Here is a 25,779-nt window from a genome sequence, read left to right on the forward strand (position 1 = left end):
CATAGGTATGTTCAAGTGGTGAAAATTCAGTGAGTTCTATGTTTAAGAGCCAGAAAAACTTTGTAAGAAAAAATTCCGCTAGGGCCCCTGGGTGGCTCAGTCTGCTGAGCACCTGCCTTTAGCTCAGTCATGATCCAGGAATCCTGGGATCAAGTCTCACATTGGGCTCCCTGCTCAGTGGGGAGTCTCCTTCTCCCTCTGGCTCTCACCCAGCTCTCCGGCCCTCTATCTCAAATAATAAATAAAAATCTTTTAAAAAAAGAAAAGAAAAGAAAAAAAGAAAAAATTCAGTTAAGTTCTATGTACTTTTCTGACTATATATGTACATCAATAAAAAGTTTTTAAAAATTAAATAAAAGCTCTAGACAAAGAGCAGAGCACCGGCCACTATTGGTCGTGCAGGCCTGTGTGCGCTTGGCAAGCCACCTGGATGGGCTTGGGACCCAGACCAGCTCCAGGCACCCTCAGTCCCTCCTGTCTGTTGCCTGCCTTCTCTCAAACCTCCCGGGTGCACACTCTGAGTACATTCCTACTTTCTAATCTCTCTAGGAAGTCAGCAAAGCCTGGAATGTTAACATTTGTATTTCAGTGGAAAATCATTCATAGCAATTCAGTGACTCAAAATGTAACTGTGTCCTAGATTCCTGCCTTTTAGTTGGAAGGCATTGTTCTCTGTTAAAAGTGTTCCAGACTATAGCACTTCAGTTGGAGAGATTATATGCCTGTAGTAAGGGGGCCTTTTTCTGCTCTCCCGGTCTCCTTGGGAATTCTAGCATGCTTCAATCAGGTTTTGAAAGCAAACATGCTTTACTCAACAGAGTATGTGCCGGCACTAGAGTGTAATCCCCACAAGGACAGGATCCCAGGGTCTGAAAGAGGGCATGGCACATAATAGGAGCTCACATGCTTGTGGAATTAATATTTGTAAGTGAACTGAGTCAACAGTGACTGAAAGGACCTGTCCCTTCTCTTTTCTCTCTTTCTGCCATTTGCAGGCACAGACACTAAGGTAACAAAAATGCAGTCAAAAATCAAAGGAGTGCTTTGGTATGTAAATATCACCTGTTCATACATAAACAGTTTAACATTAATGTCTGATAGTCACAAAGCATCTTACTGATTTTGAAGTCATGAGAGATATGAAAGCATATTTACATTTCAGTCTTCTATCTCTAACCCCTAGGTTCTGGCTCCTAATAGAGTATGGTAGTTGTCAAACAAATCCAGAACAATGGCCAATGACATATATAAGGATTTTAAAAGAGCGGGCAGTCCAAGCGAGGATTCCAAGATCTAAATAGGTACACACTTGTGTAGCAGAAAGGTTAGATGGTGTGATTTAATCAAACGGTTGGGGGAAATAGCATATAGTATGATGCATTCAAGCTGGCAAGAGGAGGGGTCCCTGGGTGGCTCAGTCGGTCAGGTATCAGGCTCTTAATTTTGGCACAGGTCTTGATCTCAGGACGGTGAATTCGAGCCCTGTTTTGGGATCCAAACTTAGCACGGAGCCTACTTAAAATAAACAAAAAAAGTTGGCAGAGGATAGAGATATGTCAGAAAAGAGAAGAGGGTGGCTTAGGGAAGGAAACATTGAAAATCTTATTTTACATCAGATAGCTTTAAGTAAAAAGAGCACTCAGTAGAGATGGGGGTAAAATTAGATACAAAATGTGAACTCATGGCATTTACTCAAGTGGCCTAAGTCAGTGTCATTTCCCCAGGGTCCCTCAGCTGCTTTCACTCAGAGCAGCTACTTCCGTGCTGTGAGAGAGGAAAAATAAAACCCAGCCTGACACAACTCGCTTGCTGTCAAAGATATGAGGTATGTCATGATCACTAAGGAGCCAGTTTAAATAAAGGTCTCCCATGGGCTACATTGTGACAATTTGAGCATTAAAAAGAAAATAATCATTCTGTAAAAAACCATAAGTCCATTATGACCTCAAAAGAGGCCAACGGTATGAGGTATGCTTTGGGAAAGCTATACATAAATTTCTAATAACAGATTCAGAAAATGCTATGCATGGATAACCCCTGATTGTACACCAGGTTTGTATTTGTTTGTATATTGTATTTTTTTTTTGTTTATATAATGTCAGGCAGAGTGAATCAGGGCATGGAGAGTTGATCTGCAGCTACAGGACTGACTCTGAGCTCCTCTGAGAGGGATAGGGGACCAGAGAGAAGGAGGTAGGGACCAGGCAGGGGGTAGCTATAATCAGGGGGAAAACATTCAGAGTGAAAAAATTTAAAAAAAAGCAAAGAAGTGAGTTACCAGGTAGCAAGGAGGTCTTTAGGAGTGAGGGTACCAGCCTGACTCACTGGGCCTCTGCTTCAGTCCTGAGACCCCACACCTGCTCTGTTGCCTGGGATGTGGGCTCTGATGCCTGGGCTGGAGAGCACATTTTTAACTCTGGGATGAAGAAGGAAATGAAGGCTGTATTATATGGGACTTGCTTGAGTTGTGTTTATATAGTTGAGACAGTACGTTAGGGAATCTTTACACTATTTTATGTATGGTTTGCTGTGAGGATGTTTGATAGGGTTGGGGAACCTGATTTGTTGGGTTCTGATCTTTATTAGTTGGAGAAGCACACTTAAGTGCATAAGGTGATTTTGCCCCTGAGAATTATAAAAACTCCAAGTTGAAGTATTTGAAAGAATTAGATATTACATTCGTAATTACAGCTTGAAATATCTAAGATAATTTAGCCAAGCTGGGAAATACTGTTGTTTAAGGGAATTTAATCTGTCAAATTAATACACAAATTGAGTGTGGATGAAAGAACAAGGAAAAGTTGTCTTTTGACCTTCTAACGTTATTAGATGGTTGACTAGTTGCACAAGATTTATCAACGGAGGGTAAAGGGTAAAGAACTTTTGATTTTTAATTTTATAATTTTAGATCATTAACTATTGATTTTTTAAAAAGTCTTTTCTTTTTGGAGAATAATGCTACCTCCCCATTGACAGCTCTCTACCACAGTTTAGGAAAGTAGAAGAGGTGCAGTTGCCCATGCCACAGAAAGGCCAAGGCTCTTTTCTCCTAAAACCCATACAACTTTTTTCAGATTAATACAATTTTTGGAATATTTATATAACAACTGTGTTTTCTAAGGGGGTTCTTTTTTTTTTTTTTTTTTTTTTTTCTTCCTGGAAGGACATTTTGCAAAAGAGACAGAGAGAGAGGAAGTGGAGTTGGAGGGGGAGAGAGAGAGAGATCTGTTTAGTACTTGGAGAAGTTCATGAACCTGGAAAGTTCTAGGGATTCTCACCAATGACTTGTTTTTCTTGCTTTATTAACAAGGATGAAGAGCCATGTTCTGTTGACCCCCTCCCCCCCAATACTTTCCCTCTTGGTTAAGGAAAGACTCAGGTGTTGGGGGGGGTTGGGGGGTGTCCCATGGGACATGGCTTTTACCATGGTTCCCAGACTTCTGGGAACATCTGGGGGGAAAAAATCTAAAAAAAAAACCCAAAACCAAAAAAAAAAAATCCCAAAAATACACATTTTTTTCTTTTCCTTTTTTTTTTTTTAAGTGACCTACATAGTTTTGTCAATCATTTATGTGGCCAAATGGGAAGGAAAAACAAAAACAAAACCCTGCCATTTCGCATCACAATCATTTTATTACAGATAGGACATTTTAACATCAAAATGCAGAAAGGACACGATTGGCCAAGGACTTTTTTTTATTCACATGAAATGCACTTATCTAAATGGAAATCTCACAGAGTTGTCCCTATTACTCTTGTGTGGTTGTAGCTGTCAGCTGACGGTGCTCACCTGGGAATTACAGCCCCAGAGACAAGGCTGACTGCGCAGGGTGGGGTGGGGAGGGTGCGGGGGCGCGGGTCCCCTGCCCCACCTCCTTTCCTCGGTTCGTACTCCTCACGCATGCGCAAGGACGCCCCTCTGGGTCTCCTCCCTCTGAGTCCTGAGCTGCCTGGCCTTCCTTTCCTCTTAGTGGGCGCAAATGTCAGCTTCATACTCTTTAAAGTGTCTGTGTCCCTTGTTTAAGGAGCCTTTCGAGTTATTACTTTCCGCATTATTTTAGCCTCCAGAGTTGTCACTGGGCCAGTCATGAGCCCAAAGACATCATTTGAGCCCATCCCTTCTCCAGGGGACAGCTGTGAGAAGGAACGCCCTCTTCAGAGCTGGGAAGCGTCCTCTGTGGGGCCCGTGTGCTTTCCTGGGAGAAGATTTAGAATTGTTTTGCTGTTTCTATAACCATCTTTCCCAAAGAAAATGGGAAAAAAGAAAAACCCTTCCATGTATTAAAACACCTCTGTTCTCAGACCACAAGTATTTTCCATGTGTTATCCATCTCGGAGAGAGATGGAGGATTTTAAACTTCCTGAAAAGCTCCTAATATCTTTGATTACTAAAAGGAAGTTATAGTAGAGTTTTAGAGACTCCTGAAAAGCTAACCTAATACATTTAATTACTAAACGAAGTTATGTTAGAGTTTTCCACAAACTCGGAAAAATTAAAATATAAATTTCAATGTGCAGTATGCTTCACTTTCCTTTAAACACTTTCAATTTGTGGGACTCCAGAGTGACTCAGTTGGTTAGCCTCTGCCTTTGGCTAAGGTCATGATCCCAGGGTCCTGGGACAGTCCCCAACTTTGGATTCCCTGCTCAGTGGGGAGTCTGCTTCCCCCTCTCCCCCCCCAACCCTCCATCTCTCTCTCTCTCTCTCTCTTTCCCCCTCTTTCATGCTCTCTCACGTGCTGTCTCTCTGTCTGGAATAAATAAACTGTTCAGAAACAACAATAATAAAGACTTTCAATCTGTATATCAATGTTTCATATGACCTCTTCCAATTGGAATATCAGTGCCATGATTAGGCAAACATCTAAGACATGTTCATTCACTCAGCAAGTGCTTTTAAAGTACCTACCGTGTGCCAACTATAGCTTTGGCTTTGGAGACACAATAATGAAAACTCACCCTTTTCTACCAAGACGCTTAGGAATTTATTAGGAAGAAACCGACATGTTGATCAATGCTTGGGAAGTGTTCCCAGTGCTTTCTTAATGACCTGGGCAGGTACAATGGAGCATAAGGGAGGGGGGCATCATCAGTTCTTCCTGAGAAATGGCAAGGAGGGACAGCAACCCTTCACCAGGGTGGGAAGGAGACACAGGGAAGGCAAGTCTGGTCAGCAGACCAGATCGTGAGGGGTCTGGGGGTCTCCCACAGGCAGGGGAGGCTGTGCCCGTTATTAAGCTATTGGCCTCCAGCTCAGCACCATCCTTCTTTGCTCTGCAGTTAGACGTCAAGGCTAAGGCTCTGCAAATCCATTGCCCTTTGCCAGCTGGCTCCCTGGGGATCTACCAGTAGGAGTGCAGAGAGGAGACTGGGAGGCTTGAGGAGGGAATGGGCACCTGCTTGCCTGCTGTTCTTGTAACCATGGCACTGGTGAACTCCCAGCTCTTTTCCAGACCCTCATGCCAAGCTGCATGTGCCTTACAGAGGTGACAGTTCCACCAAACAGCACCCTTGCTCTTCCAAGGAAGCTTCTGTCCTGCCTTCTGAGGAGGCCCGGCTCCCAGCCCCAGGGAACCCCTCCCAGCTGGCAGGTTCTGGCATCCCAACCTCTGCCTTGTTTTCCCAGCCAGCCCTAAGGCTGGGAGCTGCTTCCTGCCCCAGTGTATATTTTTATACTGTCTTTGCTGACTAAACACTTTGCTGTTTCTTGCCTTTTTACCTGCTTAGCCAATTTCTTAGATTCAGTTCTCCCTGGTCCTGAGAACCAGGATCAATATCACACTGGGTGTGAGTGGTCCAAGAAAACAGACTTTTAAAGGTCAGAATAGGGGATTGACCCACATGTGTTTGGCCTTGAAAACGCAGTGCAGGGGCGCCTGGGTGGCTCCGTGGGTTAAAGCCTCTGCCTTTGGCTCAGGTCATGATCCCAGGGTCCTGAGATCAAGCCCCATGTCGGGCTCTCTGCTCAGGGGGGAACCTGCTTCCCCCCACCCCCGGCCTGTCTCTCTGCCTGCTTGTGATCTTTGTCTGTCAGATAAATAAATAAAATCTTAAAAAAAAAAAAAAAAGAAAGAAAGAAAGAAAGAAAGAAAATACAGTGCATAGTTTCTTCCTGATGAAAACGGGACGCTAGTAACCCAAAGTGTATAATGGCTTCACCATTAGTGAAATTATGGTCAGGGGTTCATGGTGAGGAAGTGTCTGCTGACATGCCTTGGAGGACCAGTGGCCACTGCCCTTGGATGTCCCGGCAAACATTACTGGGATGGTGGAGTTGCCTACTACTTCTCCCTGCCCCAGAGAGCTTTCAGGAATAACACAACCATGCGTGTTCAGCATCTAAGAGCATGGCTACAGGAGCAGGGTACTAGGAGTAATAGATTAGGAGTCCACTGCAAACTAAATTCAGTAACTTCCTGCTGGTTTGAATATGTTTGAGAAAGTCTATCCTAAAATGCTGAATACTTTTGAATATTTTTATTATATAATTATAATACAGTGACTTAAAGCTAGCAAATTAATACATGTCTGAACTAGGGTTACCTACTATTGGTACATAGCCAAACAAATGCTTTCCCAGTGCTCTATAGCTTCTCTCAGACACCGATTCCTAGAACTGGAAGAGATCACCACCCCGACTTACAACACTCCTGCCTCACGCACCTCTACCCAAAGCATCCAATGACATACTCTCTGGTTTTCCACAGCCCATCCCAATTTTTAATAGCTCTAACTGGGAGAATTTCCAGATCTTGAGCAATGTTTGCCTCACTGTAACTTTCTACTATTAATCCTAGTTTTGTCCCAAGGAATTATGTAGACTAATTCTAGCTCAAGGCAGGATCCAGAATTAGTGGAGCTAATCTTATTCAATTTGGGGGCCGGGGTGGGGTGGTCTCTCTTTCAGAAAAGAAAAAAAAAAAGAATAACAATTATGAACAGGGTAATAGGTTGAAGGCTTCAAAGAAGACAGGGCAAGGCGGGGTTGGGGGGCTAGGGGGGTTCCGTGCAGAAGCTTCTGTTCCATGAGAGCCAGAGCAAATCCACTTCTGCTCCAGTCTTTTTTCTGGAAAATTCTTCGTGTCACCTTATTCTCCACCATGTTAGGAAGTCTTTCCTTGTCCATGATAAACATCCTTCATTTATCCAGTTGGTTCCTTGGACCTCTTCAGGTTTGTCACCCACCCTCCTAAAAAATGGTGTGTAAACAGTAATTGCCTCTGGAGAAGAAAAGTGGGAGACAGGTGCTGGTGATGAAAGGGGAGCTGTCCCTCAGTGCCCTTGTGACATTTTTGTGGGCTTTGCATGGACCGCTGCACATTGAAATGCCTGGAATCACTAATTTAAGCAAATAACTTTTTAGAACATGCCAAAAACAGAACAAGATTTTCCAGGATGACCTACCCAGCGAGAGTACAGTCAGATTCTAACCTATATGGCTCTAAATATCAAAGAATCCTAACACTTCCATATGCTGATCCCTACCACTTCCAGGTAACCCTAGGCACTCACTCCACACTGGCACCTTGACTCTGAGACCTAAAGAGAAGAGTCTCTATGGATCCCAGTTAAGTTTTCCTTTATCAAGCTATCCACAAAATTCCTTGAAGGCTTTTTCTATCATCTGCTGTGAATTACTTCTCTTGGGTTTGCCATCTGGAAAACTGACACACGCGTTTATTCATTTGGTTGTAAAATCATGAAGTGTTTCCTAGAGTCAAAGACAAAGAGCCAAATAATTCAAGTAATTGCATAATGTGACTAGGTCTACAGCCTTGCCCAGAAAGAGTTCAGCTGCCAGGACCTGGGGGCTGAGACAGAGTGGGGAAGGCTAAGAGTGGAAAAGGACTGAATGCTGAGTCAGAGTAGAGAGAAGTGTCTTCAAGGACCCCCAGACCAGGTGGTCTTGGCAGAGGTCCTGAGAAAAGTCTCATCTGAGGCACCTCCCCCACAAAAAGAGGCCATGGGAATGGCGGTGCTTGGACCAGACTTGCAGATAGGCCTCAGAGCATGGCTGAGGGTGGGAGAGCACCGTGGGGCTGACCTCTGGATCTTTCCACGCTTTCCAGAAAACGGCAGTACTCTGGCTAAGCACCAAGTCTAGGGTGGGAAGGGCAGAGCCCACCCGCTGTGAGACCTGCCAGGTAAAACTTTGTATTGCCTAAGTTCTGGTCTGAAACAAATCACACTTAGAATGTCGGCCTGGAGCCAGACTCCTCAGACTAGAGTTAAAATATCATGTCTCAACCTCAACATTAATAACATTTGGGGCTGGAAAATTCTGCATCATGGGCAGTATCCTTGGTCTCTCTCTACTAGATGCTGGTAGCCCTCCCCACACTACGAACACCAAACTTGTCTCTGGACATTGCCAAATGTCCCCTGAAGGGCCAGATCACACTGGTTGAGACCACTGAAAAAGAGGGACATAGTACCTCGGGGACTTGAGTTGCTCTGATTTTAGTTGCATAAATCTACTTCCACCTACCTTTTTGGCAATGCCCTGAGAATGTTTCCTCTACATGAAATAACCTGCCTTTCCTTTCCTATCTGTGGACACCTACTCTTCCTCCTACATCTCCGTGAAGCCTCCCATGACCGCGCTCTGGCCCTTTCTGACTGTGGGTCTGGTCTTTACGCTGCTTCTGAATACTCAAAAAACACTTCTTCTATTATTGTCTTAGTCTCTCTGCAACACATCCATCTGCACAGGTCTGGCCTTCCATAGGCACCCAGTAAATGTTGGAGAGAGTGGACTTAGATGAGAGGGACTAAGAGTTTTCAAAGGAGACTTAGAAAGAAGCAGAAGACATATCAGCAGATATCGAGGTTCTAGAAACAAAGAGAAGGGCATGCCAAGGAGAAGTAATCCCCAGAGTGAAATTGCTGTCGAGAACTGAAGTAGGAAGAAAGATGAGAAAGTGTCTGATATGCAGGACTCAGAAGGGAACTGGTGACATTTGAGAGCAGGTGAGGCAGGGTGTCACAGGGAGTCACACTGCGGCAGGCTGCACTAAGGAGAGGGAGGGCTCCTTCAAGAAGATCCAGACACAATGGGAAAGTGGAGACTAGAAGGAGTGTGGGGCTATACAGAAGACATTTAAGAAGAGGCAGACGTAAGATGTCTATGGGCTGGGCAAGAAGGAAGAGAGAGTCAGTGGACATGAATACAGAGAGTAAACATACCACAGAGAGGAGGTAATTGGTGAAGTGAGGTCTAGAAGGAGAATGGAGGAGCCGGTCCAGAGCACAATGGGGAGGAAATAGAGGAGAAGAGCATCTTTCTTTGAATCAGGAGAAAATAGGTACAGGGGAAGGGTTTTGTGTGTCCCAAAGTGAATTACCTCCTAGTGAAATAGTTAATAGGGCATTTGAACAGTGAGCAGAGAGGATTTGGAAATGTCAGTGAAGGGGAGAGGAAAAGCTCTGTACCTTCAGTAGCTTCAGTAGCTTCAGTAGTTGAGGAAGTAGAAAGAAGAAGCCAACATTTAATGAGCACCTACCATGTGCTAGATCTTTTAGACGTTACTTCATTAACTTCTCTAGACTGTCCTATTGAAGTTGGTATGATAGCCACTTTCTAGATGACCAAGGGAAGATTGAAAGAGGCTCACTCATCATGAAAAGCCTGATGTCCTAGCCAGTAGCATACCTGGAATTTGAACCCGGGTTGGTCTGAAGTCACATTCTTTCCAGTGCCCCACTCCCGGAGATACTGAGACAGATAAGGGAGTGGGAATAGGTGCAGGAGAGAAAGAAGTATGGACAGTTCAGACAGGAAGTGGAATATGGGAATGGACTATAGAGATGACTAAGAGCCAGGCAAAGATGGCACAGGCAGAAGACTGGGGAGCTGGAAGAGGGGGCGGGAAATGCTAACCTCCTTCTCCCAGCTCCCATCTTTCCATCCTCACAGACCCCAGGCCCTGGGGATGGGGAAGAGCTTTGGAAGGGGGACTTTATTCTTCGAAAAAGCCAAGTTTCATTTAGGACCAGAGGAGAGAAGAGCTTTCTGGGAAGATGTTGAGTGTGTGTGTGTGTGTGTGTGTGTGTGTGTGTGTGTGTATGTGTGTGTGTGTGTCTGTCTGTCTGTCTGTCTTGGGGGCAGGGGTCTAACAGGGAATTGGGTGTCGGGGATGCCCGGTGATCAAGCCTGGCACAGTATCAGCAGTGGGAGAAGGATGCATGAGAAATGAGGATGGGCTCAAAGCCCAGAAAGAGAACAGCCTTCTACCATGTTCGCTGTCAGGGTTGATCTAAGTTGACTTTGGACAGTACTGACTATGAAGGGCTCAGAAATAGACTTTCCGGGTCCACACCTCTTCTCTTCCTGGACACAGCCTATTTATACCACTAACTGTTCTACCTAAGAACAGATAGACCCAAGACCCATCCAAATACTTTGAAGTTTCAGGATAATCTATCACATTCATGAGCAATTCTCCTTCCACGTCCTGAATTACTCTGAGAGGACGATGCTGTTTGCCCAATAAATCACATCTGTAGAAAGAGTCCTTACGCTCTCTTCCCCATCCCAGGCATCACAGGGTATTTCTTTCTCCTTCCTTCCTTTCTTTCTTTTTTAAAGATTTTATCTATTTATTTGACAGAGAAAGAGAGAGAGAGAGAGTGCACACAAGCAGGGGGCATGACAAGCAGAAAGAGAAGCAGGCTTCCCGCTGAGCAGGGAGCCCGATGTGGGGCTTGGTGCCGGGACCCCACGATTGTGACCTGAGCCGAAAGCAGAGACTCAACCAACTGAACCGCCCAGGCGCCCCACAGCCTATTTTTTATAAAGACATTTGATTCTCAGTGATCTTAGAAGGCAGGGAAGCTATGAACCATTTTGGCTGCAGCTGTGCTCTGAGTACCGAGCAAATCTTTCTCTCCCTACTTCAGCCTTTTCTATAGAGGATCCAGAGCAGCCAACAAGGAAGGCAAGCTCCCTGCACTGGGGGGCAGTTAGGAGTCACCCAAAGGGTCTCTTGTGCCATAAAGAGCCTGCAGATCACGATTTGAGGACCTGGAAGGATAAGCGAGTCTGAGTGGACACTGCTGTCCCCCCTTCTCCATTCACATACCCTTTCTTCCCCTCCTCTCCTGGAAGCAAGCAAACCTACTAGAAGTCCCATTAGCCTTAGGACAAGGTTGAGATTATACTTTTGGAAAAATCTGATCCTTTCCTCTCTCTGTGCCTTATATCCATCCTTTATCTGCATTTTGTGTGGCAGACCATATGATCCAAAGTAATTTGATTAAGAGGTAGTTAATCCAGAACAGTAATTTAATGTACACCAAAAAAATCACTGCTGGACAGTGTATCATCTATTTTGTGGGGGTTTTTTGTTTTGTTTTTTGTTTTGTTTTGTCTTGTTTTTTTCTTTACTGAGGTATAATTGACAAAATTGTAGGATATTTAAAATGTGAAATGTGATGATTTGACACATTAGTTTGTGTGAAACAGTTCCCCGCATGGAGTTAATTAACACACACACACACACACACACATCACCTCAGTACACCCCCTCCTTTTTTAGGTGTAAACATTAAAGTTCTACTCTCTTAACGAACTTCATTTTAGGTTTTTTGTTGGTTTTCCATGCCCAGCGTGGAGCCCAGTTGGGGGCTTGAGCTCACCACCCTGCGAGCAAGACCTGAGCTGAAATCAAGAGTCAGAAGCTCAACCAACCGAACCACCCAGCCCCCATCCCCACTGTTGGCAAATTTCCTTTCTACATACAGTCTCATCAGCTTTATTCACCGAGTTATATATAAGATCCTCTGATCTTAATCATCTTAGAGCTGGAAGTCTATAACCTTTTACCAACCTCTCCCTATTTCCCCCAACCCCAGTCCCTGGCACCATTTTTCCACTCTCTGTTTCTATGAGTTCCACTTCTTTTTTCAATTCTGCATATAAGTGATACCATGCTTTCTATCTGGCCTATTTCACTTAACATAATATGCTCCAGGTTCATCCATGTTATCAGAAATGACAGGATTTCCTTCATTTTAAAGGCTGAACAATATTCCATTGTGTTTGTGTGTACTGGTGAGTATATATACACATACACACACCATATTTTCTTTATCCATTCATCTGTCAATAGCACTTAGGTTGTTCACATACTATTGTGAATAATGCTGCATTATTTTCACAATTTCTTATTTGAAATCTTTCTTATTCATTTTAAGCAAATCAGAATCTATGTTTTTGGTAGTGTCTTCACAATTTTTTAAATTTTATAAATCGGTTGAAAACGAATGTTTCCAATCATCTGCTCATATTTGCATAAGTGTTATTTATTTGTGCAGTGGAAAGAGAAGGCATTATATTTAGAAATGTCCAAGCCATTGAGACACAGACAAGTGGTGCTGGCTTGAGTTGCTGGTCCAATAAAGCCAAGCATAAGGAGAGAGAAACTCGTTGACCAGCTGGACTTTATGCCTAAGATTTCTGTTCATTCCATGCTGGGCAAAATTCAGAATCTTTTCAGGTTACTTATTGTCTATGGGCTCACATTGCAAAATAAAGAATGTGCTTTCTTTGGCCCTGCTTAAATCTGGAGCCTACCACATACATGTACATACTTCCTGAGGGTAGCTTGCGAGTGGCCATATTGGTGGCCTGAGGAATTCCCAGAAGTCTGTGCTCTGCAGTAGGCCTGACACAGGAGGCCCCAGGTTTGCTGTAATGATGCTTTTACTGTGGGTGGGATCACACAATACCTCTGGCTTAGCCTTAACAATATGGCCTCAGAGTGTGTCTCCTTGTTTTTGATTCTGAAACTTAGGGAGAAGTGGATGGCAGCCCCTTTCTCTTTCTGTACTGTTTCCAGAAGACTTTTTTTTTTTTTTTTTAGATTTTTATTATTTTATTTGACAGAGAGAGAGAGAGGGCGCACAAGTAGGCAGAGCCGCATGCAGCAGGAGAGGGAGAAGCAGGCTCTCTGCTGAGCAGGAAGCTCGATACGGGACTCCAGCCCAGGACCCTGGGATCATGACCTGAGCCAAAGGCAGCTGCTTAACCTACTGAGCCACCCAGGCACTCCTGGAAGACTTCACTTTTAATCACAAAACTATTTGGAATCCTGGGGAAATATGCTTTCATCTTAAGTAAACCGTTTTATAAGACACCAAGTTAACTCAACAGTCCACCAATGTGAAATAAGAAACTTAAAACCCTAGCAGCTTGAGAGTTGAAGTGTGTCCTTTATTATAAATGTTAAAAGCATTGCAAATACCTAACAAAAGGCAAATTAAGTTCTGGAATGCGGCTGGCATAAGAACGATGCTCATGATATAAATATGAACACTTTTTTCCCCCTAAGTCGGGAAAAGTAGGGTTGCCTTTGTAGAAGTTAACTTTAACAAATTCAAGAGAGCTCTTCTATATGGAAATAAAAGGAGTGTCTTGTTTTACTTTGTTTTCTGTCTGTGTTCTCTGTGATGGTCCCCCCACAACCACCATTACCTCCAAGAGATGACTCAGCGAGTTTTTTAGTGTCCTCAAGGATGGTACTGGTGCAGATGAAAGGGATGTCTTTGGTCCTAAAAATTAGTATTTATTAGTAAGTTTCTAGTTCAACTTAATTCATTTTCTATTTAGCAAATTTAAACATTCACTTTTAAAAGTGATTTTTATTAAGATTTTATTTGTTTATTTGTCAGTGAGGGAGAGCAGAAGCCAGGGGAGTGGCAGGCAGAGGGAGAGGGAGAAGCAGACTCCCCACTGAGCAGGGGACCCCCCCATCCCCCCTCACCCCCACCCCCCACTCCCCAGCCCCGACCTGGGACTCTGTCCCAGGACCCTGATATCATGACCTGAGCCAAAGGCAGAGACTTAAACCACTGAGCCACCCAGGTGCCCCAGAAATGGAAATTCTTAGTGAAGTTCTGTATTTGCTAGCTTTATTCTGTCAGCTATATATTCCCCAAAGGTATATGGTGATGTATTCTCTCTCTCTCTCTCTCTGTCTTCATGTGTGTATACACAAACACACGTAAACATACACCCATATTCACCTATCCTAGAAAGTACTTCCTATGTTTAAGTTCAGAACGGATTTTGTAAAGTTAGGTAAAAAAAAACATTGCCTTAATGAAAATGTGACTAATGTTGATAATTGCCAGAAACTCCATTTTAATAAACTTAATCTATCTTCCAAAGGCATGAGAACTTTTCTCTCTTTTTTTAAGATTTTATTGGGGCGACTGGGTGTCTCAGTGGGTTAAGCTGCTGCCTTCAGCTCAGGTCATGATCTCAGAGTCCTGGGATAGAGCCCCTCAGCATCGGGCTCTCTGCTCAGCGGGGAGCCTGCTTCCTCCTCTCTCTCTGCCTGCCACTCTGCCTGCTTGTGATCTCTGTCTGTCAAATAAATAAAGCAGGCAGAGAGAGGAGGAAGCAGGCTCCCCGCTGAGCAGAGAGCCCGATGCGGGGCTCGATCCCAGGACCCTGGCACCAGGGCCCAAGCTGAGGGCAGAGGCTTTAACCCACTGAGCCACCCAGGCACCCTGGCATGTGAAATTTTAAAAGGGCTTTATGCAACAAAGCTGGTTCAGAAAGTTTGTTTAACTCTAAGAAGGGGAGCTGATGCAGACTATTATTACGAAAAAGGGAGTATTTTAACCGCAGAAGGATGTGTGAAAAATAAAGAACTGTCAGGTGAAGAAAGGTCTGGCAGGACTGAACACATTCATATACTTCCCCCTTTCTGCAGTTGTCAAAATAACCTAAAAAAGAAAGTGCAAGTATCCACACTTTGAAAGGCCAGCGTCTTTGTAATGAAGACATAAAGCTTTGAAATGAATTTCCTTGACTCAGGGCTGGTCATTGTTCCATCCACTTGGAAATGTCAAGTCAAAATGCAGCCATAATTGGATTAAATGCAGCTGACTCTCACTACGTCTTCCTCTCAAATGTTATTAATAACTTGGTAGCATTTTGTATGTACCAACAAACAAACTTTCCCCACAATAATGTAACAATGCCTTTTTAGGTTAAAAAAAAAGAAAAGAAAGCTTTGCAAATGGAACATAAGCTTTCAATAAAAAGGCAGAGAAACATTTCCCTGAAAACAATCCAGTTTTAAAATACAGGCAGATGGAGGAGTTTGTTAGTAAGGTCCCGTCGCCTTTCATTTGCAACCCCAAGAAACTTCCCCCTTCAGGCAGTGAGATCCGAGGGTGAGTTACCCTTGGTGGGTGGGAGGGGTACTATCATGAGAACTCAGAACAAAGCTTGCCCATTTGGTCAGTGCTGACTAAACAAAAATTCTGAAAAAAGATATGGTGAGGCAGAGGCTGTATCCCTCCCACCCCTAGTAGAACGCGGTGGGGGAGGGGCAGAGGAGGAGCCCTGGGAGGGAAGAGTTAAAGCTTAAGGCCAGCCACTCAGCCCACTCCTGCAGAAGGGCGGAGCTGGGGGTAGCGGGAGACGAGATCTTTTCCTGGAAAACTTTAGGAAGCCTGGGCCCCTTCCTGGCTGGATCTGGGAAGCATACACGACCTGATTTCCTTCCACACGACACCAGCTTGGGGGAGGGTGAGCCAGCAAAAGCGAAAATGTCCAAGCTGGAAAGACGAGGCTGGGAACCTCGCCTGGGGAGCATCCCATATCCGCAGTGTCCCCAGAGAGGGGTTCCCAAGACCCGAAAGGGCCCAGAGGCCGAGGGAAAAACTAGCACCATCTGTCAGTACCCCAGAGCAGGATGGCCAAGGCTGTCAAAAGCAGGAATGACCATAGTGGCCTGGATGGGGCTGTCCCATCTCAGCCTCCTGTTAGCGTAAGATAAAGCGAGGTTCAAGGGGGAAGGTCTTCTCCCAAGGCTGAGACCTCTTTGCATGGACCCCACCTAGGGAAAAGGGAGACAGCCCAAAGCTGAATTCGTTGAATTTTGAACTTGGAAAGTCTGAAAATTCACGGACATATCTGAGTTGTCCTAGAAGTAAGTTTTCTGCCATCGGCAGGAGGGGAAGCTAGAAAGAATCCAGTCGCTGGGAAATAGAGTAGGATTGTGAAATACCATCTGCTTTGCTTGTATGATTAATTTCATAAAACCCCTCATGAAGAATTTCAGGTACATGGAACAGGAAATATTGGAAATTTATTTTACAGGACTGAGGTCTTGCAGGTTAGGTTAACATAATGAAGGTGGCATCTGAACTTATTGAAGTATAATTTCACTGTCTCCAGGATCTATGATGGTGGGATCCACAGACACAGAATCCAAGTAAGCAGTGAGTTGAGAAAATAGCAAGAAGAAACAGGAGCCCTAGAAAAGCTTTGCAAAATTCTGAAAGCCAGCACACCTGGTGAATTCTCAGGGATTATCGGGTACAGGGTCACATTCAGCAGGAGGGGTAATGACCACCACACGAACCCCTTCCTCAATGGGAATAATGACTTGGAGAGTTTTTCCATCTCCAGTTTTCCCACGGAAGTAAAAGAGGAAAAATAACCTTCTGAGAATGTTTCTTAATAGACAACTCCTCTGGAACAGAGCTTTGCAAGGACTCCTGGACTGTTCTTTGTTGTGGAGTCACGCACAATATGTTGGGCAATATTTAAATACAGAGCATTTGTGGGTCATCACCTGTCTGACTCAATTTCATGAGAAGTTGTGATGTTGGCTGACTCCGATTATGCGTAAGTGACCTCCCCCACCCCCCCACCCCCACATGCACACAGCTTGGCAGGGAGCTGGGTGGTGGGCGGAGGAGTTGGCTCTGTTGTTCCATCCTGGAGAGCCAGGCTCCCTATGGCCCTCTACAAGACCTCCTGGCTCAGAAAAGCTCCTTACAACTCTTAAGTGTGGTGATGCACAGGCAGCCTTCTTTGGGAAACTGCTATAACTGCCTCAAGCTCCCAGACTGAGTGACTTAGAAATGTATTTTCCCACAGTTTTGGAGGCAAGAAATAAAAGGTCAAGGTGTCCATAGGTCTGGTTTCCCATGAGGTCTCTCCTCTCCGCTCATAGCTGACCTTCTCTTTTAATGTCTATGCCCAAATTCCCTTTCCTTCCTTCCTTCTTTCCTTCCTTCCCCCCCCCTCTCTTTTTAAAGATTTATTTATTTATTTTAGAGAGCGAGCACAGTGGTAGTGGGGGGGGAGGGGGAAGGAGAGACTCTCAAGTAAATTCCCCACTAAGCACCAAGCCCGACCCGGGGCTCGATCTCAGGACTCTAAGATCATAATCTGAGCTGAAACCTAGTCAGACGCTCAACTGACTGAGCCACCCAGACATGCCCCCAAATCCCTTTCCTTATAAAGATACCAGTCATATTGGATTGGGGCTCACCCTAACAACCTCATTTTAACATAATTCTCTATTTAAAAGCCCTGTCTCCAAGTACGGTCACATTCTGAGGTACTAGAGGTTAGGCCATCAACATATGAATTTTGGGGGCAACAAGCTTCAGCCTGTAACACCAGCTTTCCATACCAGAGGCTAAGAACAGTCAAACATTATCCTGGGCCTAACTTCTAGGAATTCAGATGACATGAACCCAACAAAACTCATCAAATGTCACAAACAGTGAGTCTTGGCCCTGGAGAATCGGATATCAAAGTAATCTGGAGTAAACTAGAAGTATGTAGAAAGAAGAACTTTGTTGACATTTTATTTAGACTTTGCTTTGTTCCAGAAAGGACCTCAGGAGAGAGGAATACCAGATTATTAAGGGTATAAAAGGCACAGCAAAAAGGAGACAGTCTGTCCTATCTGGCCTTCTACTCTCTCACTGCCTCCCCCCGACCCCCCCACCCCAACCCTTTGGCTTCTTCATAGTCACCTTGCATTCCATCTCCTGATGGAACTAGAGTGTCCAATGAGGCTGCATCCTCAGGGTCAGGGCAGAAGGGACAGTTAAATAGTAGTTTTGCAAGGCAGAACACTGTGCTCTAGGGGCTTAACAAAGTAAATGTGATTTCCCAGGGCCTCTGAAAGAGGTAATGAGCGGACTAGCATACAAGTCATGATGGTGAAAGAACTATGTTGTTTCCACGGAGAATGGTCAGTAAAGCATGAGAAACTTGGATAATCTATTAGACAAGCTGATTTCAGTATTCAATGATTAACAGATAATTACTAAATTCCTATTATGTGCCAAGCGATATGCTGATCACTGGTGAGCCAGTCTTTTTTTTTTTTTTTTTTTTTTTTTTTTAAAGATTTTATTTATTTATTTGACAGAGAGAGATCACAAGTAGGCAGAGAGGCAGGCAGAGAGAGAGAGAGGAGGAAGCAGGCTCCCTGCTGAGCAGAGAGCCCGATGCGGGACTCGATCCCAGGACCCCGAGATCATGACCTGAGCCGAAGGCAGCGGCTTAACCCACTGAGCCACCCAGGCGCCCAAGCCAGTCTTTAATAACCAGGGCAAACACACAAGTGCCAAACACCTGGATGGGAACCTATATAATACCCCCCAAAAATCATCTTTTTTTTTTTTTTTAAAGATTTTATTTATTTATTTGAGAGAGAGAGAGCATGAGTGAGGAGAAGGTCAGAGAGAGAAGCAGACTCCCTGTGGAGCTGGGAGCCCCACGCAGGACTCGATCCCGGGACGTCAGGATCATGACCTGAGCCAAAGGCTGTCGTTCAACCAACTGAGCCACCTAGGTGTCCCCAAAGATCATCTTTTGAGAACAATTGAAACTGAAGCGAAGACGGTTATTTGTAATTTGCTCAAATCCACACAGCAAGAAAGAAACGAGGCCAATATTTTAACTTAGGAAAATCTGGTTGGCTCCAAACTTCATACTCCAAACCACATGATTCTACCTTAAGATATCTCAGAGTTAAGCAATGAAGTTATGAAGTCTTTTTCTCTAGATGTTTAGATAGAAGAGCTTTATCTGAAGATATAATTGAGCACCCAGTTTGGTACAGGACGGCTTGGGGGGCAGGGGGAGGGGAGATGTATGCAGAAAGGTGAGCCAAGAAGGCACCAAATAGAAATTTTGTTAACTTCAAATTTTGCTTGGTGTTGGAAGGGACCTCTCATGAAAATTGGCCATGAAGATCCACAGCTGAATGCATTTAGTTTTAAAGTGAAGCATTCAGAAAATAGTCTTGTGTTTTTTCAGAAGTCTAAATCCATACCTTGGGGGGAAAAAAAATGAGAACAAAAAAGATGGAGCAGATCATGCCTTTAGCTGCCCCCGAATGGCCTTTGTGGGAGCTAGGGCAATTCTCTGCCTAGTTTTCCAAGCTACTGGGCAAGGCTGGAGTGCAAACTAAAACCCTGACCAGCTCTAGCTTCCTAATTCCTTATTGTTTGCAATTTTCATCTCTTTACACCATAAACCTACCATTTCTCTACAAGATGTTTCAACATAATGTGCTCACAAAATCTAAAAACGTTTAATCCCATCGTTAGGTTGTGTAAAAGATGTACCAACAAGGCTCTTGTACAAACTCCCATTGTTCTCCCAGACTGCTAAGTGACACTCCAGAATAATTTAATATGGGTCAGCATATTTTATAAAAGGGTAGGCAGAGCAGCTTATGAAATTAAACTCTTGGAAACTCAAGACACCTTCTCAGGAAATGCCTTGTATTTATGTTTCGGTGGTGCCAGTGTTCAGCAGCATTGAAGAATCCAAGGTCGAATAGGTCACTCCTCCTTACGAATAAAGACTAGTCACAGTTTGGGCTCAACATCGGAGTTCTGAGTTCAGACAAGTTTTTAAAACCCACTGTCACCGTAGTGTGTGGTTTTTAGCTGGGGTGAAGGCTTTTCGCTTGCATCCAAACATTTGGGAACACAGGCGCTTTGTGAGGGCGGGCGCCCGCGGGTGACCGAGCAGGCAGACAACCCCAGCGTCCCATGGCTTTCGGCAGAGGAAGAGCAACCCGTTAGTTACTGAAGGAAGCTCCTTCAGCCTGGCCGCCCCTCGGGCCACGTGCGTGCCGACCGCCTGGACCGGACGGGAGGGTCGGAGGCGCCCGCAACTGGCGCAGACACATGGGGGCCCCTTGCATAACCGGTGCCCAGCTGGAGTCGTGGCCACGGGCGCTCACGGCCCCTACCCCGAGACCTTGCTCCAGTCCTGTTCCGATGCTCCTGTCCGAGGCCCACAGTCCCCAGCACCCAAAGCTGCACGGAGAGCTCGGAGAGGGCGGGGGCGTTCAGCGAGGAGCGGGCGGGGCGGGGCCAATCTCTGGGCGGGGCCTAACGGAGAGACGGGGTGGCGCGCGACGGGGAGGGGAGCGGCTCTGGGAGGAGGGTGGGGCTAGGGGCGGGCCAGAGGTAGAGGGACCCGAGGCGAGGAGGAGCAGGGCTCCTCGTGACGCCGGAGTCCTCGCTGGGAGGGGCGGGGCTCAGTGCTGGGGGCGGGGCTATGGGCCGGAAGGGGGCGGGGTACCGACGCCTTGGGGGCGATGGGTGGGAGGTGCGGCCGAGAGGAGGGCGGGGGGGCGGGGTAAAGAGCTGGGGGCGGGGTTAGGGGCGGGCCTCGGGGCAGGGCCGGGGCGGGACGCGGAACGCGCCGCGCGGCTCCCCCAGCCCCGGCTCTCTCCCCGCCCTTCCCGCGGGTACAGCTGTGGAGCGGGTGGAGGCCGAGTCGCGGAGTGGCGGGACTGGAAGGAAGCAGTGCTGAGCTTGGCTTCGGGGCGGCGGGAGCCGGTGGTGGCCCGGCGACGAGAGCTAGAGGTGGCGGGGCCCGGCGAGGCCACGATGAAGCCGAGCAGCGAGGACGAGGCGGCGCCCGCGGGGGGCCCCTGGGAGGAGTGCTTCGAGGCGGCTGTGCAGCTGGCGCTGCGGGCGGGACAGGTGAGCGGCACGGTCCTCCTCCCCCGCCCGGCAGGGTCCCAGCGAGCACAGTCCCAGCGGACCCGGCCGGGCGGCTCTCTGGCCGCTGGGTGCCCACTGAAAACTTCGCAAAGTCCGAGCAGAAGTCCTGTGGGACGAGAAGGAGACCCTCCCGGGCTCTGGGCAGCCGGGCCGGCGCAGCGTGCGGCCGCGGGCTTAACGCCCCGGGGGGAGCGGCCCGCGGGTGCAGAGTGAGTCCGGCGAGGCCTGACCGCGTGCGGTGGGCGTCTGGTATCCGCGGGCCGAAGGTGCTGGGCCGTAATATGGTGAAAGAAGTCTTTGTGTTGGTTTACTGCACGGACCGTCCCTTTACCTTCTCCATCCCAGGAACCCGGAGAGGTGAGCACCTCTTTCTTCGGTGGCAACCCCCCATGAAGCATGCCCGACACGGCCGCTGTCCTTTAGCAGTTAAATGAATGTCTAACTGTAGGTGACCTGACCTTTGCGTCGGAGAGAGTAGGTTAGAATATATAGACTAGTTAAGTCCTGGGATTTAAGATGCCCTCCTAGGCTTGAATGCCCAAGCTGTTTGTTTTTAAGGACCTTTGAATAGATCCTGTTGCCAGGACGTGGGTGTGGTTACCCCCAGGTTTAAACCCCTGCCGCAGGAGATCTGGCGAGCTTGCTGTTTGTCTTTCCTCAAGCATCCCGAATCTGTACTTACTCAGGCCCATAGCTGCAAAGTGGTTCCAACTCAATGTTTGGAGGAACTTGTTAACGCTGTCCAGAAGGAGGGTGAAAATCAAGCAGCATAGCCAAAGAGAACCTGTGACTTGAGTTTGAAAAGGGAGTGCAGCTCCTCTTTTCTCACTTTCATTTTTGCACTTTGTTCTCCACCTTTTCCTCAGTACCCCAAGCAGTGCCAGACACATTGTAGGATCCAGGTCCTTGTGCAGTGAATGTGCGATGGTGGTTGTCCCAGGACTGGTCAGGGCCAGGCTAGAGTCGGCAGATGGTTACTCCTGCCTTGTTAAGGTTCGTGATTGTGTTCTGGTGATCTGAAGAAGTAGTAGTGTGAGCAGATTGGCTTTTTATATCCAAACAGCATTTTCTTTCTCAGGTCTAGCACTATGAAAATGCTCTGCTGGTTTTTCCTTGGTGTGAAAGTCAGGCTGTTACCAAGCCTGAATTTGTCACGTGCTTGGTGGACAGTGCTTTACCTTGGTGTGAATCCTCTAATCCCCTTTAAAACTTAGGTCAACACATGAGTAGACACATCTTGTGGGAGGGACCTCCTTCTGTGGTTTGAAGGATGCCAGATTCAGCCTGTAAGGAAGGCAAGATTTAAAAGGTGGGTTGTGAAATTTCATCCCGTGGCTCTGTCTCCTTTCCTTCCTATAGGAAAAGGAGCCCCCCAGACCTTAAGTCCTAGAATGCGGAGGTTTGTAGCTGCAGGACAAACATTCTTCCTGGAAAGCAGATCGACTATGGGCAGAGAGCACTTGCTTTCCCCCTCCTTCCCTCTCAGGCCCCTGACTTCCTTTCCAGAGTGAGCATCATCAGGATATTTAGTAACTTTTAGGTTCTACCATAAAACTCTTCTTCCTTGAGGCTTTTAGGAGAAGCCAGCTTAGGATTCTGACCCTACACGGTAAACCCTGGTGAGTTGTTACGGGCTTCTGCAGTTTTTCAAATTTAAATCCTTGAAGAAACAGAAGTGTCTTTAAAACATTTATTTTCTTGAACAGATGCTTATATAGAAGTGGCAATATGACAGGCACAATTCTGAGGGTCTTATTAAGAGATATCTTAAGTTTTCACAGCTAGCCAACAACAAAAGAACTTTTTTTTGAGAGTGGGGGAGGGGTAAAATAAAGATTCTGCCATTAGGAGTCCGGTCAGGGAGCCTGGAGTCCTGGGCTCCCTCTTGGGCATTATGTGATGCTTCCTGCCTGCCAGGCACTGGAGGGGAGAGTGGCTGGAATGGTCTATGGCTGGAACAAACAGAAGCCACACAAGGTCATTGCAACCTGTGTAAAGTGGGACAGATTGTCTTAATAATGTTCTCACAGGAATGGGGTGCTGATTGGAGACCTTAAATCTGGTCTTTAGCCCAGAGGATAGACCAAAGAGGCATGCAAAGGTAGTTAGTGGTGATCCTTTTCTGAATCCTCCTTAACTAAAGGAGTATTTGGCCCAGTTACAGTGGCCTTGTGGCCCAGCATGCCCACCCCCTCACCAGTACCCAAAGTTTGGCCATTTTATTAAGTTTGTTCCTCTCAGCTGCTCCTGAGACAGTTCTGTGTGCTGAATTCCTGAGTTCTGAGGGTTCTATATGCTGAAAGTAGTGTTGGGGGCATGGAGGGTGGGGAGAAACCTCCCAAGAGATAAATGTCGGGGCCCTTCATCTTTCAGACATAGATTTGGGTCAGGGCAACCGTACACACTTTTCTGCCACTGCCCCTTTACCCCATCCTAAGGTCTTCACAAAAGCCACCTGCCCCAAAGTGCTGCTCTTTCCACAGTGGCCTCCCTGGCTTCTTCTCCCTTCTTCCTTGCCTCTCCACCACCCATTCCTACAGCCATGCTGGGGCCACTGGAGCAGGTCGTGTGTCTCCCCACCCCCACCCCCGGCTGTGGGGCTTTGGGGAAGACAGTGACTTTAGTTCCACTGGTATCACCACCACAAGTACAAATAGTAATATTCATTGAAATGGGTGTTTATCATCTTTGATGTGTGAACGGAACTATCTTTTTTAGATTAAAAAAAATATCTTTTTTTTTTTTAGATAAAAAGCAGAAGTAATGCTTTTTCTCATTGTCCCATAGGAGTAGATCCCGGTTTTGTTGGGCCTGAAGCTTAGATAGTTTAGGAGCCCTCTTGGGGGGGGGGGGGATACACACACACACACACACACACACAAAATTACAAATTCAAAATTAAGTATAAACGTTATTTGGAATAAGAAAGATCATGACAGTATAAATCTTAAGATGCTAACCAATAAAACAAGATGCATAAAAATAATTCTTTAGCTGCTTCTCAATCTTCTCTAATGCTTTTTTCCCATTTTTGGCTTCATGCTCTTTGTGGCTTCCAATGACAAGGATTTTGTGGTATTTTTCCATAGAGCCAATAGAATGATAAGTTCAAGTTGTCCTGTAGCACAACTAATTGAAATTGAGTATTGATAGTTTAGGAAAGTTTGTTTAGGCTTCACATTGATTATTGGGTAGGGTTATATAGATTCTTAGGATTGCCGTCAAAGTTGAGAATCTTGTCAGTTTTCTCTTCTATGTTAATTGGAAGAGATGGAAGACTTTTCTGGCTTCTAGCTCCATGTGGTTGCTTATTTCTTTCATGATCCCCTGTGCCAGTTGCCACAGCTCATGCACACTCGTTCCTCTGGCCCTGCCCTTCATGTCCCCAGGCCAAGTCAGTCCGCATGGTGGACAGTAGAAGCATTTCTGGAAGCCATTCCCCCACAGGATGGCTAATAATAACTTACAGACAGGTGTAACGGCAAGCCCAGCATATATCTCCCATCAAGCTCAAGGTAAATTTCATTTCCACTCGCCTATAGCCAAGTGCCAGGACCCACTCCAGTGCCACCCGACTCAAAATATAATGGAGGTCATGGTGGAAAGAGACAGTGCTTACATCTGCAGTTCGATGAGCTGACTTCTACACACTTGAAAAAGGCGTTCACTGTGCTAAGGAGCTCGCAGAGCCTCAGGGAGGGCCGCTGCAGCCTTGGAGCCCCAGCTTCATTGGCTTCACAGTAAATTTATCTCTGTTGACTGGTGGGAACAAAATCTCAGGACAGGACAAGAAAGTGGAAGCCCAGGATCCGTCCTCACGCAGCGCTCTAGACCTCTAGGCTCTCCAGTTGGCCTTACGTACCCTGCGGGTACTGCTTCCCAAAGCCCGATCTTGAGAAGGCAGGGTGCCGTCCCCGCAGCCCCTGTGTGGACCAGCCCTTTGGCTGGCCAGACCGAACTACTTGGTGCTTTCAAAACACACACTGTATTTTCCTGCCTTTCTTCTTAAGCTCCTTGAAAACTGTACCCTCCCTCCAGGGTTCAGTTCCCCAGCCCTTTCCTTCACGGCCCTTCCCGTGTGACCTTCCTCATCATGCCTGTGCTTGGTCTGGTTGGTGTGCTTTCCCTGCGGTGTGCTCTGAATGTTGATGCTCCCTGTCCACCTCTGACTCCCCAGGGCAGAGAGCGCCCATTGGTGGGCTCTGACCAGTGTCACCCCCTTGCCTGGCTGGCTTTGCCAACCCATTGTCCTTTCTGATTTGGGATTTTACTTTTTATCAGTTAGTCACACAGAGAACTCGGTCAGTGGACTCCTCCTGAGAGGACTGTGTGGAGAACAGCAGTGCCCAGTCCCTCACCATCCTCGTGCTGCTCCCCAGACATGGCTGTTTTTCATTTCCTGATAGTTACACCTGTCTCCTAAATCACAGGCTAACGCTGCTCGTTCTTGAGTCATCTGTTTTGGACACTGTGTTTATTATGTTGTGTGGCTGCATTACCTGATCGGGTCCATCATTGTCCAGGCTCACATTCTGATGACCACACGACTGTAATGGCCAGTTGAGCCGGATGTACAGTTGTATTATGTATTTTCTTTCTGAGGCAACTCGTATTTCCCTTAAAACAACAACAACAACAACAAGTTTTGTTTGGTTTCGTTCCGTTTTGTTTTCATTTGCTTAGCCTTCCGTGTACCTGCCAGCAGTCACCTTCCAGACTTCCCAACAGAATTTTTAGTAATCTCCTCAGTGTGGTCAAACCCATCAGGTTCATTGCTGTGGAGAAGGGATGTTCAAACATTCACATACATCAGAAGCACCTAGAAGGCTTGTTAAGGTAGACTGAGTCCCATCCCCAGAGTTTCTGACCCACTGGGTGAGGAGCCGGACCGAGAATTAGCATTTCTCCCAAGATGTTTCTGGTCTGGAGACAGCACATTGAGAACCACTGCTGTATTTTGTTATGTGAATAAGTGACTGTTTA

The 25,779-nt window shown here is 46.3% G+C and overlaps 1 protein-coding gene across 3 annotated transcripts in view; it reads left to right on the forward strand.

The window, feature by feature from the left end:
* The first annotated feature begins 20,444 nt into the window (after window positions 1-20,444).
* Window positions 20,445-25,779, forward strand: part of IMPA2 (inositol monophosphatase 2) — a 42,039-nt gene continuing 36,704 nt past the window's right edge. For 2 of the 3 annotated variants that reach the window (XM_059139517.1, XM_059139515.1), the window contains exon 1: window positions 20,445-20,775. In XM_059139517.1, coding sequence (XP_058995500.1) covers window positions 20,680-20,775 — 96 coding nt within the window. In that variant the 5' untranslated portion in view covers window positions 20,445-20,679. The remainder of the gene's footprint in view (window positions 20,776-25,779) is intronic. The other variant, XM_059139514.1, reaches the window with a different exon arrangement.

The sequence above is a fragment of the Mustela lutreola genome, chromosome 11 (genome assembly GCF_030435805.1).
Source record: "Mustela lutreola isolate mMusLut2 chromosome 11, mMusLut2.pri, whole genome shotgun sequence".
Classification (NCBI taxonomy): Eukaryota; Metazoa; Chordata; class Mammalia; order Carnivora; family Mustelidae; genus Mustela; species Mustela lutreola.